The sequence below is a fragment of the Mobula hypostoma genome, chromosome 12 (assembly GCF_963921235.1).
Source record: "Mobula hypostoma chromosome 12, sMobHyp1.1, whole genome shotgun sequence".
NCBI classification, from domain to species: Eukaryota; Metazoa; Chordata; class Chondrichthyes; order Myliobatiformes; family Myliobatidae; genus Mobula; species Mobula hypostoma.
This window is the reverse complement of record NC_086108.1, coordinates 47681481-47704449: the sequence shown is the minus strand read 5'-3', so window position 1 is coordinate 47704449 and position 22969 is coordinate 47681481. Positions and strand designations below refer to the sequence as shown.

At 40.8% G+C, this 22969-nt stretch overlaps 1 protein-coding gene across 3 annotated transcripts in view; it reads right to left on the bottom strand.

The window, feature by feature from the left end:
- Nucleotides 1-22969, bottom strand: part of swt1 (SWT1 RNA endoribonuclease homolog) — a 162094-nt gene that overhangs the window by 90797 nt on the left and 48328 nt on the right. For all 3 annotated transcript variants that reach the window (XM_063064017.1, XM_063064016.1, XM_063064019.1), the window contains 2 exons: nt 7957-8050; nt 4045-4193 (listed from right to left, as the gene is read on the bottom strand). In XM_063064017.1, coding sequence (XP_062920087.1) covers nt 4045-4193; nt 7957-8050 — 243 coding nt within the window. The remainder of the gene's footprint in view (nt 1-4044; nt 4194-7956; nt 8051-22969) is intronic.

Genomic DNA, 22969 nt, shown 5'->3' with positions numbered 1-22969 from the left:
TTCCAGCAAGAAAATGACCCCAAGCATAAAGCCAAAGCTACACAGGGATGGCTTAAAGACAACAAAGTTAATGTCCAGGAATGGCCAAGTCAAAGTCCAGACCTCAATCCAATTGAGAATTTGTGGCTAGACTTGAAAAGGGCTGTTCACTCACAATCCCCACGCAATCTGATAGAGTTTGAGCAATTTGAAAAATTGCAGTGGCCAGAGACCTATCCACACAGACTCAAGGCTGTAATTGCTGCCAAAGGTGCTTCTACTAAATACTGACTTGAAGAGGGTGAATACTTATGCAATCAATTATTTTGTGTTTTATATTTGTAATTAATTTAGATCACTTTGTACAGATCTGTTTTCACTTTGACACGAAAGAGTTGATCAGTGTCAAAAAAAAAAGCCAAATTAAATCCACTGTGATTCAATGTTGTAAAACAATAAAACATGTAAACTTCTGGGGGAGGGGAGGGGGTTAGTGAATACTTTTTATAGGCACTGTATGTGACTATTTATTTCCCTTATTTCCTGAGCTTACAGGAGCTTCTCCATGGTAAACAGAAAGAAGAAATACCCACTTGCACAGCTCCTGTAGCTCCACACACAGATAACCACACTGATCATTAAGGTTATCCATTATTTCCCTTGTTACTGTTTTGCTCTTAACATACTTGTAAGATCTCTTAAGACTTTCCTTTACCTACATGTCACATCCACCACATGTCTTTCTGGTTTCCTGATTTTCTTCTTAAATGTGTTCCTGCATCTCTTATATTCCTCAAGGGATTCATCTGATCTCAGCTGCCTTAATCTGGCATTCACCTCCCTTGTTTTTATTTAATGATTAGTGGCTCAATTTCCCTTGTCAACCAGAGTTCCCTAATTCTGCCAAGATCATCCATCACTTTCACAGGAATACACTGTTCCTGAACTCTCCATATCTCAGTTTACCATTTCATATGTACATCACGAATTTGTCCTCCACACAGCAAGTGCTGCTTTGGTTTGTCATGTCTTAATGTAGTCTAAAAATCTCCATAACACACCTTTAATTTTTGAATTTATATTGTCTGTACATTGCCAATACTATTGAAATGCCTTCAGACAACTCCCACCAATGTTGGGAAATTATTCCAACCCACAGTATTTCCATCATCAGGGATACCTCTTCTCCCCCATTTTGTATATCTCTTCTGAAAGTATAACAGAATACATATTTCCCAACAGTGGTAACCTGATTATCTCTTTGACATTAAGTACATGGCTAAAGTAAAAATACAGAGGTTCTTGTCTTTGAGGGTATTTCTTGACCTAGACCAGTGGTCCCCAACTTCCAGGCTGCGGACCGATACATTGCTGTGAAGAATGCAGTGGTGCAGCGGTAGTTGGAATGCACCCAGCATATCTTTAAGAAAAAAGCTGAAATAAACAAGCTAATTAATTAGGTGCCGCCCGGCATGTAAATGTCGGCCCAGGTCAGAGGCAACGCAATTGGCAATCGCCTCTGATCTGGGCTGACATTTACGTGCTGGGCGGCACCTAATTAATTAGCTTGTTTATTTCGGCTTTTTTCTTAAAGATGTGCTGGGTGCATTCCGGCTACCGCTGCACCGCTGCATTCTTCGCGGCAATGTATCGGTCCGCGGCCCGGAGGTTGGGGACCACTGACCTAGACCCCAGCTCCTCAAATCCTCTCAGCAAAGATTCATTTTTAGTTCTATGTCACTGGTTTTTACATGGACCATAATAACTGAACTCATCCATTGTAATTCCAGGGTTTTTTGCCAGCATCAAGGAGACATTTTATCAAAGGCAGTCAACTTAACGGATGAAACTAATTCCCAGTGTCCAGTTAAAACTTTCCTCTTTCTTAATGTCTTTTTGTGTCAGGATTTCAGATTCCAGTTTATCAGTTCAGAAATAAAGCATTTCAAGATGCAGGCGCTCGTAACAAAGAAGACTGGCCAGAATCAAAATTATCCCCAGAAATTCCCAAATGCAACAGCTATATCTCACCAACAGCACTACCATTGCTAGTATTACCTTGTTCTACTTAAGTTTATTTAAGTTTTCTTCCTTAAATGCCAGAGTAATTACGTGCCTTCAGCACATAAAATCAAGCTGTGAAGGACACTGTTCCACATCACAACGTGAAATAGAATTTCACATTTGTAAAAGAATAAAAATAATGAAAAGAAACATTTTATCAAAATAAGACATAGAAACAGAATTAAACAATTAGGTCTATCAAGTCTGCTCTGTCATTCGATCTGGATTGATTTATTTTCCCTCTCAACCCCATTCCCCTGCCTTCTCCCCATATTAATCAACCCTTTACTAATCAAATACTTATCAGTCTCCACTTTAAATATACCCAATGACTTGGCCTCCATAGCAGATTCATCACTCTCTGGCTAAAGAGATTCCTCTTCATCTCTGTTCGAAAGGGACGCCCTTCTATTCTGAGGCTGTGCACTCCAGTCTTAGGTCTCCCCCAATACTGTATTGGGAACATACTCGTCACAGACGGCTATGGGGGCCAAGTCACTGAATACATTTAAAGTGGAGGATGATAGGCTCTTGATTAATAAGGGCGTCAAAGCTTACAGGGAGAAGGCAGGAGAATGGGGTTAAGAGGGATAATAAAACAGTCATGATTGTATGGCGGAGCCAAATGGCTTAATTGTGCTCCTATATATTACGGTTTTATTCTATCCAGCCCTTTCAATATTTTTTAATGAGACCCACCCTCATTCGTCTAAACTCCATACAGTACAGTCCCAGAGCCATCAAGCATTCCACATACATTAACCCTTTCATGGGGGGGGGAAGAAGAAGAGACTCATACCTAGTGAGAGAAAAAATATATATGTATATATTCACACAAACACACACATATAAATGTGTGTAAACTCTTATTGCTGGAGCTTTATCCAGTGAGCACAAGCCCTCGATAGAACTGACCATGGTAAGAATACTTTAGATCTTTTAATTTCATTGTGCTCTAATTTGCATTTGGAATACTCAGCGTGAAAATGTTTTTAGATTAGGTGATGACAAGAGCATGAGAATGTAAGTGTTGCTAAGGAAATGAAAAAAGTGCGTGCTTTAAATCTACAGCAGCTCAAACAGAGTCTACAACAGAAGGTTAATGTTTAAGCAAGATTTTTCATTAGGCATGAGCAGCATTCTTGGATTCCTCTTGATCATAAATCTGGATCTAAATGTTAATTTCCTTGTCTTTCAAATACTATGCACTCAATGAGTTTTGTGGCTTGCCTAGATTTTGAATTTTCAGCACCTGCTATTTACACCGCAGTACTATGCAAAAGTCTTAGGATATATATCTCTAGATCTCTCTGTCTCTGTATGTCAGGTGTCTCACGGCTGAGTGTGGCTGCACCCATGCCATCTCCCCTGCTTTGGCATTCCTTCTCTGCCACCTGTCTCACACACCTTCTGCAGTACTCTACCCTCGCCAGTCCCAACATCCTTTGCTCCCACCAGTTTTACAAACTCGCTCTTCACATCACTTTGACAAATACATTACTGTGTAAAATTCTTAGGCACTATATATATATATATATATATATATATATGCGTGCGTGTGTGTGTGTGTGTGTGTGTGTGTGTGTATATATATATATATATATATATATATATAGCTAAGACTTTTGTACCATATGGCCCTTTACTCTTTCTAGAGGAATAAAAATGACCAAATGGAAATTGAAATATGTGATGACGATAGAAAGCATAAATCAAGTGGGGGGGGGGGTAGTGTGGAAAGAGGTGAAGCCAAGCGTACATCATATGATGAAAACAAACATACTGAAATCGAGCTGTTAGGATGGACTAAGTCAATGAAATTCAGAAAGGACTGGAATAATGTGCAACTAGAATTTAATAAGTGGCAGTGAAAATACTGAAATTTTGCACAAGTTGGGATTCATGAAATAGACCCACACAGGCAGTTGAAGAAAATCTTCTGCAATCAATATGCATTATCAGAACAAATATATATGATAAGTGAAACATATACTGACTGACCTGATTGAGGCTGACTGAAGATACTAAGATCCTGAGTGCTTGTGTCATCTCTGATAGATTTCAAGCTCCTCAATTCAGTCAACAGATCATCTTTCCTCACAGCCTTGACATTGCTTACAAGAGCTTTACTGCAAAGGTTTTTATCATCACTGCAGGAGAGAAATTTACTCATTAGAAAAAAGGTTTGAACTTACTCATTAGAAAAAAGGTTTGAATTTGTGTAAAATTTTCTTCATTTCTATCAGAATGTCTTTTATATACAAACTGCTGTTTGAAAAGTAGTTACAATGGCAATATTGCCGTCAACTTGTGCAAACAAGTTAACCTGCTGGAAAGGCCAGATTATGTCCACTGTAAAAACAGATGAGGCTGTGGTTTAACATCACATTCCATAGAAAGTACCTCCAACTGTACCATATTCTCTCAGTACACCAAGTTCCAGGCTAGATGAAGTGCTCTTCTCCAGAATACACTATATCCATAATCTAATTCAATGAAGACAGTGCGGCCAACTGGAAACAGCACTGTTTCCATACAGATGTATCATTAAATATTATTTTGAATCGAATTCAAATAAACAATGCTAATACAAATGGTTCCGTCATGAACACAAAGCATAACGATTTTGAGGTAATAAAATCTTTAATGTTAAAAGCAATCAGCAATAATGCAAAGTTATATATTACACAGGAAAGAGTTCTAAAAAAAAATGATTACCAAAGTAACTCTACTTGTAATACATTTAGCTATGCAAATCAAAATTCCACAAATGTATTTTCCAACCTTTATCATATTAACTGATCTTGGCTCGACTCAGCTGCAAATACATTCATAATCGTCATCCAATAGAAAGGATATGTGTGAACAATGGGGCTAGGAATTATTACAATATTTTTAAAGATCAATTAGTTCACTAAAATTATTAATCTCACACATTTAACAAGTGGCCACTCAAGGGAGGCAATTCCTTTCGGGATGAAGTCACAAAACAGAAATAAGAGATGCATCGTACTTACACATCACTTTATCTTAGCCCAGACTAGGATCAACAGTTTGCCTAAGTATCTCCAAATGCAGGTAGGTATTGGTCTCTTCCCTGCAAACCTAGTTCATCAATGGTGTTACGGCTGAGGAACTAGGTAGTATCTGGATTATTTCATTGAAATAATGAGTGTCTTCACATTTTTGAATGTATTTATTGAGTCCATTTATTAAAATGTAACAAAATTAATACTTGAGGTTGTTAAACAGAATACATCAGATTTAGGGTAATATATTGGTATGGATTGATCGAAGGACAGAAAATAGAGCAGGACAGACAAGGCACTTTCTGGGTAGAAAGCTGTGACACGTAAGGTGCTTGGGCTCTAGCTATTCATAAGGTATACTGATTATTTGGATAAAGCAAAGTATAATAAATCTAAGAATTCACTGTGGCTGATAATGTGCGAGTTCTGAAAAGAAATCAGAAAGGCTTTAGGTTTTTTGACATTCTATGTGAAATACGAGGCCATCTACTTTGCTACAGATAATATAAGACTTGTTTTTAAAATGGCAAAAGGTAAAATGTTTTTGGTTTCCACCAGCTTTTCGTGGAAAGATTCTAACCATCACCTATGCCACCAACATCTTCAACTTCCACAATTGCATTACATCATAGTAGACCATCAGCAAATAAGGTTAACTGTGGGGATCAAGCTGCCTCCCGACAGCACTCAGTATGTTCCTACTCTGTTGAACCGACAGCAGCAAGCATGGGCAGGTGATCAATGTAATGTGCTTCCCCCCCCAAAAAAAATTTGAAAATAAAGTGCATAGATTGTTATGTTGCCCTAATTTTTTTAAACCATCATAGGCAAGTTCAAGTATTATACAGATGTTGGTTGAGGGAAGAATAGTGCTTAATACGCCAAGTGAGTCTTCAAGTACTATCTATGGGGACACAGAAAATCCATTTGAACTCTTCATATAACCAAGCGGTCTACAAGATGCTAACATGAACTTTCTTCTGTACACTGAAGTGTTTATTTTAATTAAGCAAAATCGGAAAATGAGGCTGAAAATCACAAGTTCTAACTCACTTAATGATTCACGAAGCTGACTCATTAAAAAAAATTATCCCTCATCACTTAATTGGAAAGACCGAGTTAATTCACTGAATGATTGATTACTCTATTTAGTTGTCAACACATAAAAGATTTTAATTTAACCTACCGGTTAATTTTTACAATAAAACAATTTTATGGCAAAAGCGATCTCTCCATGCTCAAGGGTAGTTCTAGTTTATCCCAAGCAGGGGATATTGCAGTGAGAAACTGTTACTGTGAGGCCTTTTACACTGAGGAGAGAATAAGCACTGCCTGCAAAACAGTTGAATAATGAAGAAACCATATCCTAGTTTAGATCACAATCAAAGCTATCAAAAACTATTATTTCTAGCACGTAGAAGCATACAAAACCTATCCAAAACTTAGAACTAAATTCAAATAATGAATTACTGTTTTAGCCCTTTGCAGCACTTTTGCTTCTGTATTAATGACTTTTATGTACTAATAAGCATTTCCAACCCATTTTTATCTCAGCCTCTCAGATGTAATTTAACATCACAAATATTTGTGCCAGTCCTAATGAAAGATTTTGGCCTAAGCCAACTTTTCTTATGCAACACACACAAACCACAGCAGGTCAAGCACAATGCACGGAGGGGAATGAATAGTTAACACTTGGGTTGAGACCCTTCATCAGGACTGGAAAGTAAGGGGAAAGAAGTCAGAATAAGCAGATGGTGGAGGGGGAGGAATAAAAGTTGGCAGGTGATAGGAGAGACCTGATGAAGAAAGTGGGTGGATGGGGGAGGGGGCTATGATGTGAAAATCTGGGAAGTGATAGGAGGCAGAGGTACAGGAATCTGCTAACAGTGAACAGTGAAATGGAAGGAGGTGGGGAACTGACAGAGGTGAAGGGCAGATCTTGAGCAACACACACAAAATGCAGGAAGAACTCAGCAGGTCCATCAGCATTTATGAAGAGGAATAATTTCCAGTTCCCCACCTTTTTCTCTTTATTCCACTGTTCTCTCCTATCATATTCTTCCTTCACTAGTCATCTACCTATTCCACTTATAACCTCCCAGCTTCTCGCATCAAGCTCCCCTCCTCCCACCCACCTTGCCCCTCATTTGATTTCACCTATCACCTGCCAGCTTGTACTCCCTCCATCCCCCCCACCCTCTTATTCCAGCTTCTCCTCCCTTCATTTCCAGTCCTAATGAAAGGTCTCGGCCCGAAATTTCAACTATTTGTTCCCTTTCATAGATGTGGTCTGTTGTGCTGAGTTCCTTCAGCATTTTATGCATGTTGCTCAGAATTTACAGCATTTGCAAAATCTCGTGATAAACCTCGAATAGCTAAAATTCTCCAGTCTGTGGCAACATCCTTGTAAATCTCCTCTCTCTTTTCTGGTGACAGCACATCTTTTCTACAATGATGCTGGGAATGATATGCAGTACTCCGGCTGTGATATAAAAAATACTTTATACAGCCCTGGCATAAATTTGCTATTTTTATATTCCCAAACTCAGCATGTAAAGGAATGCATCTCAAAACTAATCTTAACCACATTTGTCTCAACATTTATCTGACAGAATATTAGATTATGCGTTGAGATATTGAGTGTTATTAGCACAAAATATATTGTTGTGTTTGCTATATAATGCTCAGCGTCTAACCAAGCTGACAATTATAGGCAGTACTGTCTCCTACAAATGGTGTTTTTAAAAAAAGGGCAAACACAATACACATTCATCCAGGGACCTAAGAGGATGGGAGGTGATGCATGAAAATCATCCACCATCAATAAACATCCACCTTTGTTAGAAATACACTGACAATCAATTTATTCGGATTGTCTTACCTGCAAAGAAGTATATCTGTAGAAGGATACAGCTGCTGGTATTGCATGCAACACTGCAACACACGATCATCATTGTTTTCTTCCCTTAATCCACCTGCTCAATGAAAGAAATCAATGTAGGAGGTTGCATACATATCTAAATAAGTACACAACTGCATGAGAATTTTAACAAAAAGTAATAACACCTTGTTATGAAGTAGATTAAAACATTCCAGAATAATTCCACATGATCTCTGTACTACTTTCGCCACCTTTCAATTCTACTTACTATATTATTAACAGTGACACTGTCTTTAATTTACAAAAAATAGACAGTTTGTGTTCATAGTAATGGAACCAACATCACAATAAAATTATTTCCAGAATTAAGGGCACCCCAGTAGCTCAGCAGTTATTGCAACGCAATTATATTTTGGGGTGTCAGAGTTTGGAGTTCAATTCCGGCGTCCTCTGCGAGGAGTCCCTGTGGAATGCGAGGGTTTTGCCTGCGTGCTTCTGTTTCCTCCCACAGTCAAAAGACGTACCAGGTAAGCTAACTGGTCATTGTAAATCATCCCAGGATTAGGTCAGGGTTTAACTGGGGTTGTCAGGTGTTGTTGAGGTGGCACGGCTCGAAGGGCCAAAAGGACCTACTCAGCGCTGTATCGCTAAATAAAATAAAAATTCTGTTAAAAAAAATGGAAAGAATATTTACTATATCACTCTTCTAGATTAACTTCGTAACTCAAAAGAAACGTTAGCACCAAGACAAAATATCTGTTTCTGAACAAATATCTCCTTTTATCCTCATTCCTATTTTTTATTCATACACAAGGTTTCCTTGTGCAAGCAATATTTCCACACAGGAAGAAAGGGTAAGTGGCATGTATCTTGACCAGTAGCTGACATCACATGTGACTGAACAGTTGAAAAGAGTTCAAATCAACCAAAACAGAGATATCTTTTGAAGTTAACTTCAACCCAAACTATCAAACTTTCATACTTTCAAAGAAATATTAAAGCACAAAATAGTGTCTCCTTAAAATTTAATTCCTAAATATAGTAATCATAGGTTACAGTATATTCCTGTCAGATCGCCGACAGGTGGCAAGAATGGGCTCCCTCACCTCGACCCCTCTGACTCGCAACACAGGAGCCCCTCAGGGCTGTGTACCAAGTCCCCTCCTTTACTCCCCTATATACCCATGACTGTTGCCACTCACAGCTCCAATCTGCTAATTAAACTTGCCGGCGACACTACATTGATTGGCCTAATCTCAAATAATAATGAGATGGCCTACAGGGAAGAAGTCATCACCCTGACACAGTGGTGTCAAGAAAACAACCTCTCCCTTAATGTTGCAAAAACAAAGGAGCTGGTTGTGAATTACAGGAGGAATGGAGACGGGCTAACCCCTATTGACATCAATGGATCTGGGTTGAGAGGGTAAACAGCTTTAAGTTCCACGGCACCCACATCACCAAGGACCTCATGTGGTCTGTACACACCAGCTGTGTAGTGAAAAAGGCACAACAGCGCCTCTTTCACCTCAGACGTTTGAGGAAGTTTGGTATGGGCCCCCAAATCCTAAGAACTTTCTACAGGGGCACAACTGAGAGCATCCTGACTGGCTGCATCACTGCCTGGTATGGGAACTGTACTTCCCTCAATCGCAGGATTCTGCAGAGAGTGGTGCGGACGGCCCAGCGCATCATCTGTAATTGTGAGCTTCCCATGATTCAGGATACTTACAAAGACAGGTGCGAGAAAAGAACCATTGGGGACCTGAGTCACCCCAACCACAATCTATTCCAGCTGCTACCATCCGGAAAACAGTACCGGAGCATAAAAGCCAGGGCCAACAGGCTCCGGGACAGCTTCTTCCACCAGGCCCTCAGACTGATTAACTCGTGCTGATTTTATTTCTATGTTACATTGACTGTTTAATTTATTATAAATTACTATGATTGCACATTGCACATTTAGATGGAGACATAATGTAAAGATTTTTACTCTTCATGTATGTGAAGAATGTAACAAATAAAGTCAAATCAATTCAACATTAATCAGTGGCACGTTTATCCAAGTTAAAACAAGTTCTCAAATCTTTGGTAAGAAAACTTGGTTTAAACTTAAAAACATCTTCCTCAAAGTTAAATAATATTTGAAATACAAGGTTTTAATAATCCATAAGAGTAGGCATTAAGAATTTCATCAGATTAAACAATCCATCCTATTTGTCAACTGTATCACACAGCTTTCTGAGGTTTCCACTTCAATTCCAACACCAAGTAGTTAATTTTTAAAAGTATCCTATCTTGATGCTGCTTAGCAAGTCATGAAAATCAGCCTACCCTCCATGGACTCTGCCTATACTTCTCACTGCCTTGGTATAACAGCTCCCATCCTGGACATACTTTCTTTCCATAAAGCAGAACACACAAAGGTCTGAAAGTGTGTACCAGGTTCATGGACAACTTTTATCGTGCTGTTATAAGATTAATATCATACCTATTATGATAAGATGGACTCTGGACCTCACAATCCACTTCAATATAGCCTTTCACCCTCTTATCTTGCCTGTACTGAACTTTGCAATTGTATCACAAACAAGAGAAAATCTGCAGATGCTGGAAATCTGAGTAACACACACAAAATGCTGGAGGAACTCAGCAGGCCAGGCAACATCTATGGAAAAAAGTACAGTTGATGTTTTGGGCTGAACCCTTCCAGCAGGAATTGCAATTGTATCACCTGATTTTGCATTTTGTTATTGCTTTTTCCTTGTACTACTACCTCGATATGCTGATATGATGAAACAATCTGCGTGGATGACATACGAAACAATCTTTTTCATTGTACCTCACTACATGTGACAATGATAATCAAGATAAAAATTGACAGTTTGCTACAGTGAATCAAACAGCAACTGTGGGTGGAAAGGAACCGTCAACATTTTGGATCAAGTTCCCTCATCAGAACTTTCTAAAGATCATGTTACAGCTGTCCATGATGCAGGAACATTACACAATCCATTCAGTTTTAACTACAAATAATTATTTACCATTGTCAAAATGTTTCTTGAAATGTAAACTCAGTATTCCTCATGAACCTAGCTATGACCTCCAAATAAACATACACTACATTAGTATCAAGGGAAAGCAAGCTTTACACATTTGTTTTTGAGATAATGACATCACTGACAACAGCACTGTCTACTGGCCATCTCCAAAAGCCCTTGAGAGCCACCATCCTTTATCGCTGTAGGTTGCCCTCTGGTGACGGCACTCCTGCAATGCTGCTGGGGAGGGAGTTCCAACATTTAGGCCCAACAATAATAAAGAACAGCATACTTCACATGAGGATGGTGCACAATCTAGAGAAGAACCTGCAGGTATGTTACCCTTATCCGTCCAGGTGATTGGCATCACAGGCTTGGGAGATGCTTCTGGAGTAAGAACAGAACGAAAAAGGTGGGTGGGATACAAATCAAACTGACTACATTGCACCACTGCACTCTTCCAGTCAAGTGGAGAGAATTTATTGACATTGCTGAGTTGTGCCTTTTAGAGGGTGGGAAGAAACATAGAAAACCTACAGCATAATATAGGCCCTTCAGCCCACAAAGTTGTACCGAACATGCCCCTACCTTAGAAATTTCTAGGATTACCCATAGCCCTCTATTTTTCTAAGCACCATGTACCTATCCAGAAGTCTCTTAAAAGACCCTATCGCATCCGCCTCCACCACCATTGCCGGCAGCCCATTCCATGCACTCACCACTCTCTAAGTAAAAAACTTACTCCTGACATCTCCTCTGTACCTACTCCCCAGCACCTTAAACCTGTGTCCTCTTGTGGCAACCATTTCAGCCCTGGGAAAAAGCCTCTGACTATCCACATGATCAATGCCTTTCATCATCTTATACACCTCTTATCAGGTCACCTCTCATCCTCTGTCGCTCACAGAAGAAAAGGCCGAGTTCACTCAACCTGTTTTCATAAGGCATGCTCCCCAATCCAGGCAACATCCTTGTAAATCTCTGCACCCCTTCTATGATTTCCAGGTCCTTCCTGTAGTGATGCGACCAGAACTGAGCACAGTACTCCAAATGGGGTCTGACCAGGGTCCTATATAGCTGCAACATTACCTCTGGTCCTGTATAGCTGCAACATTACCTCTTATTAAGAATTTAATGTTTGATGTATCTCTCCACAAGTATCGAGCGTTTGTAATCACAGTAGTGTGTGACCTGTGCAGCTCCTTTTCTGATTATACCCAGGGTGTTAATAGTGAGGAGCCTAGTGGGAATATCAAGGGCAGGCTGTTAGACTCACTTGTTGTAACACAAACAAAATGCTGGAGGAACTATGCAGGCCAGGCAGTATCTATGGAAAAGAGTACAGTTGATGTTTCAGGCTGAGACCCTTCAGTTGAAGTACTCATCCCACATGAAGGACCAACTACATGCTGCTCATCAGCCAATAGCTTAATGCCTAGGTCCTGTTGCATGCAGATATGGACTGCTTCATTTACTGAGGAGTTGATAATGGGATTCAATATGAACAATTAGCAAACATCTCCATTTCTGATTCTATTTTGGATAGAAGATCTGGTAAAACAGCTGAAGATGGTTGGCTTAAGACTCTTCTGATGATATCCTGAGAGCAAGGTGACAACAATGACAACTACTCCCTTTGTCATAGAATTATAGAGGCTTCTAAGTCCTAGGAAAATGCCCTTTGGCCAATCAAATCTGTACTGACAACAAATATTCATTTACACTAATCCCATTTTATTCTTTCCTTCATTCCTAACAATTTGTCCAGTTTCTCAGACTCACCTACACATGGGAGGCAATTTATAGTGGTTAGTGAACTTCTCAGCATGTAGGTCACAGAGACATGAGGAAATCAGAGCACCCAGAGAAAAGCCACAGTCGTAGGGAAAACATGCAAACTCCTTGCAGACAATACCAAAGGCCAGGAATGAAAAAGGGTCACGGCAGCTATAAGGCAACAACTCTACTAACTGTGTTACTGTGCCACCACTATGGAAAGTACAACTCGAATCACTTGTACTTTTCCCCAAGATGCCTATTGATTTCAGTTTTATCAACACTGTTTGATGTCACAATCATTCAAGTATTGCTTGAGACCAAGGGTAGTCACTCTGATCTCAGCTCTGGAATTCAGATCATTGGTCCTTGTATGTGCCAAAGCCATGATGAGCTCAAGAGCTTAGTGGCTCTGGAAAAGACCATACTGGGCACCACTCAGCAGGTTTTTGTTTCGTATGGCAGATGTTTTAATTGGTTTCTGTTGAGCCACAAAATGATGAAATATGGCCTGGGAGGGGCAAATGTGAGTCTGTCCATTCCAGAGCCGGGGTTGGACCAATCTTCATTTGGCATCTCATCCACAGACATTCCAACATGGGTGGCCCGGAGTTGGCACCACCTGATGGTGTCCTTGAAGTCTGCAAGCCTCCAACGATGTCAATGTGTTAATCCAGGTCGTGAAGGATTCAGCAGGTTAATGGTGGCTAAGTGCCAGTGATTTCATTTTCAAAAACGCCTCCCATCACATTGCTGCTGACTAAGAGTAGACTGACTGGGTGGTAATTTGTGTAGAGTTTATACCGGGGTATTCTTCCACATTGCTGAGTGGATGTCAGTGTCATAGCTGTACTGGACAGCTCAGTTAGAGGTGCACCTAGTTAGGGATCACACGCCTTCAAGTGAAAGTGTTGCCTAATCCCATAGACTCAGCTCTCCACAGTTTAGAGTCAAAGAGCGCAGAAACAGACCCTTCGGCACAACTTGTCCATGCCAACCATAGTGCCCACCAGGTCCATTTGCCCACATTTGGTTCATATCCCTAAACCATCAAGTATCAAAGTACTTATCAAAATGACTTTCAAATGCTGTCATTGTACATGTCTCAACCACAAGTTTCAAGGAGTTTATTCACATCATTGGGAGTGAATCAAATTTACTGAAGATTGTCCTTTGTAAATCATATGACTCTGATGAGGAACCCAGGATGGAACATCCACTAAGTAGTTTTGGTTAAATATGGTTGCAAATAATTATGCTTTGTCTTTAGCACTCAATTGCTAGGCCATGACAAGCCTCCTCTTGTTAAATGTTTAATTGCCCTCTAACAGTCACAACCAAATGTGACAGGGTCATCCTGTTTTCAGCTGATTTATTGTCTGAAAGACCATTTAGCACTCATCTTTGCTGCTTAGCAAGCATATTTTGCTCTGACACAGCTTCATCTGATTGGGACTTAATTTTAACTATAGACAGCCTGTTCTGAACATGCATTTCTGTATTCCTCATGGAGCCAGCATGAATCCACTGACTTGATGGTAATGACTGAATGAAGACTAAGCTGTAGCAAAAGATTAAATTGTGCTGATGCCTGGATAACAACATGGATGCTTACTTTTAAATTGCCAGATTGTACCGAGTCCATCCCATTTAGCATAATTCTTGTGCCAAATGAGATACACACTATTAACACAGGACATGCTGTGCAGTACTCACTTTTAACACTAATCACAGACAGATGCATCTGCTACAGACAGAAGGGCAAAAATGAGATTAAACCAGCTTAATTTAGAAGATATACTATATTAGGAAATGGGACCTCTTTTGTCTCTTTTCTTCCAGTTCCCCCCTCAGCCCCACATCACCCATCAACTCACTCCTGCAGTTCACACTTTCCCTTCCCCCATCTGGTTCCAGCTCCATCTATTATTCACTTCCTCCCTCATTATTCCTTTTCTCATCTCTTTTCCTTATCAATGTCTCGTGCTGGTGACCCTTTGTGTTCCTGCTTATCTCCTTCCAGCAGTTATCTTCAATATTCACACTGCCCCTATCTTTCTCCATTTGCCTCTCCATATTTTATGTCACTCTCTCCTTTTATCTATTATTCAACTGCCACTGTGTCCCAACTCCACCCCTGCTCACCTCATATGTCCTGGCACAACCTACCTGTCATCTTCTACATCCCTCTCAATCCGCCAAACATTTTCCTCACACCTCATCTTCTCTATATACTGGACATCTCTCTCCCTCTAATCTCAGTCCTGATGCAGGATTTTGACTCTATACTGACAATTCCTTTCCTCCCACAGATATTGTTTGACCTGCAGAACTCCTAAGCAGATTGCTTGCTGCTCCAGATTCCAGCACCTGCAGTCCCATGTCTCCTTCAGGAGTCAGCCTGATTGGCTAACTGTGGAATTTTGAAACCAGTCTTGGTAAAGGATTTCAAAGTGCTCCCATTGTTAGGGCGTATTCTGGATGAGACAAATCTTTTTTATTTTCAGTTGGATGTTGCCAACACTGAGATGAGCTACGTCTTTTTTTACTCTCGGTTCGACGTCACCAATACTGAGCCTGAGGAGAGCCGCTGAAGCGACCTGCACCTTGGTCATCTCTGAGGCTGAAGTACGCAGGTGTTTCCAATGAGTCACAAGGCTGCGGGACCAGACAGCATTTCAGGGCGGGTACTCTGGATGTGGGCAGCACAACTGATAGGTGTGTTTACGGACATTTTTAATCTCCCAGTGTAGAGTACCCTCCTTCTTCAGAAGATCCACCCTTGTTCCTGTACCTAAAAAGACCAAGGCAACATGTCTGAACGACTGGCGTCCTGTCACACTCACCTCAATGATAAACAAATGCTTTGAGAGGCTGGTCAAGGACTACATCTGCAGCATGCTCCCACCCACACCGGAGCCCCTACAATTCGCCTACCAGCACAACCGATCAACAGATAACACAATACCACAGCTCTACACACAATCCTTACACATCTGGAGAAGAGTGATGCTTATATGATAATGCTGTTCTTGGACTACAGTTCAGCATTCAACATCATAATTCCCTCCAGGCTCAACAAGAACCTGAGACCTCCGCCTTCACCCTGCCTTGTGTAGCTGGATCCTGGACCTACGATCAGATGGCCAGCAGGTGGTAAGAGTGGGCTCCCTCCCCTCTGCCCCTCTGACCCTCAAAAGGGGTGCCCCCCAGGGCTGTGTCCTAACCCCCCTCCTTTACTCTCTGTATGCCCATGACTGTATCGCTACCCACAGCTCCAATACGCTAATTAAATTTGCTGATGATATTACATTAATTAGCCTAATTTTAAATAATAGAGGCAGCCAACAGAGAAGAAGTCATCATCCTGACACAGTGGTGTCAAGAAAACAACCTCTCCCTCAATGTCATAAAAACAAAGGAGCTGGTTGTGGACTACGGGAGGAATGGAGACAGGCTAATCCCTATTGACATCAATGGATCTGGAGTTGAAAGGGTGAACAGCTTTAAATTTCTCAGCATACACATCACCGAGGATCACAAGTGGTCTGTACATACTGGCTGTGTGGTGAAAAAAAGGACAACAGCACCTATTTCAACTCAGACAGTTGAAGAAGTATGGCATGGTCCCCCAAATCCTAAGAACTTTCTACAAGGGCACAATTGAGAGCATCCTGACTGGCTGCATCACTGCCTGGTATGGGAACTGTACTTCCCTCAATCGCAGGACCATGCAGAGAGTGGTGCGGACAGCCCAGCGCATCTGTAGATGGGAACTTCCCACTATTCAGGACATCTACAAAGACAGGTGTGTAAAAAGGACCCGACGGATCATTGGGGACTTGAGTCACCCCAACCACAAACTATTCCAGCTGCTGCCATCCGGGAAATGGTTCTGCAGCATAAAAGCTAGAACCAACAGGCTCTGGGACAGCTTTCCATCAGGCCATAAGACTGATTAATTCATGCTGATACAATTGTGTTTCTATGTTAGATTCACTGCCCTGTTGTACATACTATTTATTACAAATTACTACAAATTGCGCATTTAGAAGATGTAATGTAAATATTAAGTATGTAAGTAATAAAGTCAATCCAATAAGGAAATATTAACTTCAGCAACTAATTTTTAGATCTGAATATAGATTGTGGATTGAATTCAAAATGTAGCTCAGAACAGTAAATTCCAGACCAGTAAACACCCCCTGAACTGATAGATCTGCTTATGCATGAAAACAATCAACACCCCATTGCATGAATAGGACTCAGAGTCCACAGTAATTAACACTCATTTTGGATGTGTTGCTGGGAAGATCCAGGCATTTGAAAACTACATACATCTCAAAAGAAACTTTATGAGGGCATTGTAACTATAGAAATTGTCCTGTTACCTTTGTTGTTTAACATGTGCTGCAAAGTTGGTTTGGGAAGTCAATCTCTGTCTAGCTCGCTTGTGACACCAAAGGCAGACAGCTTGCGTGTGTGTCCCAAATAAAAGAATACTTTATATCTACCAGTTGCATCTCTCTGGTGACTTTGTTCACACTACAACACCATCACAGTACATTATGCAGCCTTATTACTTTTCAGCAGTGTTTAACATGAGGACCACTAATTCATCATGAAACACTGTAAGGGGTAATGAGAAGGAGGCTCGTGTTTGACCAGATACATGAAATTTAATGGGGTCTGAAATCAGAATCACGCCCAATTCACTGTGTAAATTTTGAGACTCTGTCCTGTTAGTAGGACAATACTTGAGCATTTATAGTCAAAAAGTTACATCACACAGAAACAGGCTTTTCAGCTCAACCCATCAATGAAGGCCAAAGTGCCTTCCACAGGGTCACCAGGCTCAGCTGATAGCCTTTTATTGTCATGTGCACAATTGCAATGAAAACGTATTTGCAGCAACTTCAGAGGCACATAGCATTAAAGACACTACATTCACAGGAAAAACATAAGGATACAAAATAATACCAGAAGAAAGATAATTAGAAAAAAAAACAAAACTCATTGAAGTGCAAAGTGGTCAGATAGTGAAGCTACAATAAGTTAGTGGAGACAGCTTATCCGTTGATTTCCATTATAAACCTATGGACTCTCACAGCTACCTGGACTATACCTCTTTCCACCGTTACCTGTAAAAACACCATCCCCTTCTCTCAATTTCTCCTCCACTCCATCTGTTCTCAGGATGAGGCTTTTCATTCTAGAAGGAAGAGGTCCTCCTGTTTCAAAGAAAGGGGCTTCCCTTCCTCCACCATTAACGCTGCCCTCAACTGCACATCTTCCATTCTACACACATCTGCTCTTACTCCATCCTCCTGCCATCCGACCAGTCTCCACGTCCAGCACACAATTCTCCGAAACTTCCGCCATCTCCAACAGGATCCCACGATCAAGCACATCTTTCCCTGTCCCCCACTTTCTGCTTTCCGTAGAGATCGCTCCCTATACAACTCCCTTGTCCATTCGCCCCTCGCCACTGATCTCCCCCAGGCACTTATCCTTGCAAGCGGAACAAGTGCTATACCTGCCGTTACACCTGCTCCCTCACTACTATTCAGGGCCCTAAACAGTCCTTCCAGGTGAGGCAACACTTCACCTGGGAGTCTGTTGGGGTCATATACTGTGTCCGCTGCTCCTAGTGAGGCCCCCTGTATATCGTGTAACCCCCTGTATATCATGTAACCCAGTATAGATTGGGAGACCGCTTCACCGAGCACCTATGCTTCGTCCGCCAAAAAAAGCGGGATCTCCTAGTGGCCACCCATTTTAATTACTCTTCCCATTCCTATTCCAAGGTCTATCCATGGCCTTCTCCTCTGTTGGGATGAAGCCACACTTAGGTTGGAGGAATACCTAGTTGGGTGACCTCCAGCATGATGGCATGAACATCGATTTCTTGAACTTCTGGTAATGCTCCCCACACCCCCTCTCCTTCACCATATCCCATCCCCTTTTCCCTCTTTCACCTCATCTCCTTGCCTGCCACTGCCTCCCTCTGTCTCTTGCACCAATCAACTTCCCATCTCCTTCCTTCATCCCTCCCTCTCCACGTTTCAGCTATCACCTGGTGGTTTGTTTTTCTCTCTCTCTCTCTTCCCTGCCTCCCCCCCCCCCCCCACCTTTTAAATCTACTCCTCAGCTTTTTTCCTTCCAGTCCTGCATAAGGGTTTCGGCCTGAAACATCAACTCTACTTTTTTCTATAGATGCTGCCTGGTCTGCTAAGTTCCTCCAGCATTTTGTGTGTTGTTTGGATTTCCAGCATCTGCATATTTTCTCTTGTTTATGAGTTAGTGGATTAGGATTGCGTAGTTTGGTTCAAGAACAGAATGGCTGAAGGGATATGGCTCTTGCATGGGATTTCAGGCTTCAGTATTTGCTACCTAATGGTAGCTTAGATAAGAGGGCATGGTCTGGAAGGTGAGGATTTTTGATTAAAGATCCTGCCTTCTTGAGGCAGCGCCTCAGGTAGATACTCTTAATAATGCAGAAGGATGTGTCCTTCATGTATTGGGCAGAGTCCACTGCTCTCTGCATTGAGCTATAGTTCCCTAGCTTGTCCTTATAGCGCTTCTTAAATAAGCACAACATTAGCTACCTTCCAGTCTTCTGCTATCTCACTTAAGGCTAAGAAGGATACAAAAAATCTCTACTGGAGCCCCAGAAACTCGTTCCTTTGCTTTCCAAAACGTCCCCTTTCTGTCCTCCTGATTTCCTCCTTAACTATACTCCTACATCTCATATACTCCTCATGGAACTTGTTCAGATCTGCTTTTCCAACATATGGCTTCATTTCCCTTACCAGAGCCTCATTCTTGCTCCAGCCAGGGTTTCCTACTCCTGCCAGCCTTGTCTTTCACTATAACAGGAAAATGTTGTCCGAATTCTCCTTATCTGACTTTTAGAAGATTCCCACTTGTCAGATGTCCCTTTACCCGCTAACAGTCTATCCCAAAAACCTTTGCAAGTTCCTGCCGAATGCCATCAAAATAAGCCTTGCCCCAATATAGGATCTGTGGACAAGTCCTCTCTTTTTCCATAACTATTCTAAAACTAATATGACATTGTGATTCTGCAGCAGCATTTGGCAAAGATTTTAAATTTTCAGTCTGACGTGAGGAAGTGCAAGGTCTTGAACCTTGATCAAAGGAATCAAAAGGACTAAAGGGATCTGAGTGTTCTAATGCACAAGTGCAACGTTAGCATTCATTTTGAGAGGACTAGAATATAAAAGCAAGGATGAAATGTTGGGGCTCTATAAGGTATTGGTCAGACCACACTTGGAGTGTTGTGAGCAGTTTTGGGCCCCTTATCAACAAAAGGATTGCTAACATTGGAGAGGGTCCAGAGGAGGTTCATGAGAATGATTCTGGGAATGTAAGGGTTAACAAAGAGACGCGCTTGATAGCTCTTGGCCTGTACATGCTGGAGTTTAGAAGCATGGGGGGGGGAAATCACATTGAAACCCATTAAATATTGAAAGGCCCGGATAGAGTGGACATGCAGAAGATGTTTCCTGTATTGGGGGGAGTTTAAGACCAGATGGGAAAGCCTCAGAATAGAAGGACATCCCTTTAGAAGGGATGAGGAAGAATTGCTTTAGCCAGAGTCAGAATTCATTGCCGCAAATAGCCGTGGAGGCCAGGTTATTGGGTATATTTAAAGTGGAGATTGATTGGTTCTTGATTATTAAATATATCAAAGGTTGCAGGGAGAAGGCAGAAAAAAAAAGCATTGAGAGGGATATAAATCAGCCATGATAGAATGGCAGAGCAGACTCAATGGGTTGAATGGCTTAATTCTGCTCCAATATCTTATGATCTAATAGAATTATGGTCACGGCCCCTAAAGCATTCCCCACTGACACTTTAGTCACTTGCTCAACCTCATTTCTCCAGCCAGAGGATGAAGTAGTCAGGCACTTTGTCTGCAAGATATAATTCTCCAAGTACAATTGCAAGAAAAACATTTTAAAATTCTTTCCATGTCCTTTGCTGATTCAACAATGGCATTTGCATATGTATTCTCAAACAAAGGAGAACCTATACATATTAAACCACAAGAAATCACTTTATTAGAATTGTATAAAGTATGTAACACAAAAATGAAAACCAATGGTTAATGAAGTAGTAGTACAGAAAACAAACTAATGCTCATCATCCACTGAATGAGCTTAACTGCAGAATGCTGTGGGAACCACAGATCCAAAACTTTTCACGCATCACTCACACTCTATAATATTCTCACCATCTCAACTTACTTGTTTCCATCTTCTTCAACTCCTAGTACTACCACTGACTGTATGTAGCCTAAGGGAAAAGCCCTCCTTCTTGCCCATAGACAGTTCCCCCCTTTTATACATTTCAAGATTGCTTTAAAACTCAGAAATAACATAACCCACGCAACACACACAAAAAATGCTGGTGGAATGCAGCAGGCCAGGCAGCATCTATAGGAAGAGGTACAGTCGATGTTTCAGGCCGGGACCCTTCGTCAGGACTAACTGAAAGAAGAGATAGTAAGAGATTCCACCAGCCTTTTTTGTGTGTGTTGCTTGAATTTCCAGCATCTGCAGATTTCCTCGTGTCTGCGGTTTTAAAATAACATAACCCAGTAGTTTTCTATAAGGCACTATTTGGTACCTGCACAATGACCATACCTTCTTCAGACAAATACCTTTTTATCATTATCTACCCTCAAGGCTGTAGACTTGTACTCCTTTAACTTTCCCAAAACAATCCCACTGCAGGTTAAAACCACTTTGTCTTACAGACTTCTGTTTTATTTTAGCATACATCAAGAAAGAATCACATTTGACTCTTTCCTTTTGACCACTATTTCAGATTGTTGTTTATTGGTGTTGTCTGTGAGGCAGCTTTGCAGTATCTCAACTTGGTGCCTCGGTTGATGCTATATTCTTTCTGTTCCAAGTTTGTGATTTCAGTCCTTCCCAGAGCTTACTAGATATTGCAGAGGTCACTTAAAAGTCAAACTTAACAGCAAACATCACCATATTTGTCAAAGAAGTGATTTTCCACATTGTTATCCAAACTACCAATACAGAAATAAGCAGTTCCTCTGCCACAGGAAGAATCTCCTTCCTAAAAAAAAGACGTTGATGTAGTTATGAATGTGTTTAAAATTTAGGGGCAGGAGTAGATCATTTAGTCCCTCAACCCCACTCTGTCAATTAATAAGACTTTTAGTTGATCAGATGGCAGCTTCAACTCTGCAATCCTTACTATTGGCTATGACCTCTATTTCTTAGACACATTCAAGAGGTTCTGCTTCCACCACTTTTTGAAAGAGTTCCAAGACCCTCAGAGATATAAAACAAGACCTTATGTCTGTCTGCAAGAAGCACTTTAATTTTTAAAAATGACCCCCAACCCCACCCCACCACCCAAAATTCTAGAATCGGGCTAAAGCATGCTCTGAGAAATTTACTTCATGCTTTAGTATTCTAAAGAGCTTTAAATGGCATGATTTCCCATCACTTGTTCAATAAAATTTGCATTAAAATTATCTCTTTAATACAAGCTGGGATTGAATCATTATTCCTTGATGTTTAAGTAACATACTAATCATTCACTAAAAAAGGTCAGGTAAAACACAAGTACTAATGTACAACTTTCAAATGTTTAGCTTTTGAGAATTACCTCCTAAATTTCTTGATAAAAGTTAATTTTAATGCTGATCCTTGTTGAAAAATGATGATCACATACTAAATTACAAATAAAATACTTTTTCTGTAAATAGAACTATTGAAGTAAATTTCAAATCATAACTGTACATTTCTGGAGAATTCAGCAGACAGAAATAAATGCTAATTGCAGTTAATATAAAATGAGTGATGTCACTGGCAAATGACGATCACCTACGTTCAATATTTATTACTATAGAAATTACATTTGGTACTGTGAAGGCCGCAAGTAATCTGATTGATGGAGAGAGTATTTACTATAAATGGAAATGAAACCAGTCGTGGAGGAGGATGGAGGAGGAGACTATATATTTATGACTGTAGAGGAATGGCTCACTAAGCTCCATAATCGGCTCAATGTTTCAATGGCAGCTGCTTTTGTTCACTGCTATTATGTGCTGCACTGGTGGTTCTGGGAATAATTTGACAGAAATATCTAATGAATAATTGGCACGTGATAATTATTGTTCATTACACACATCA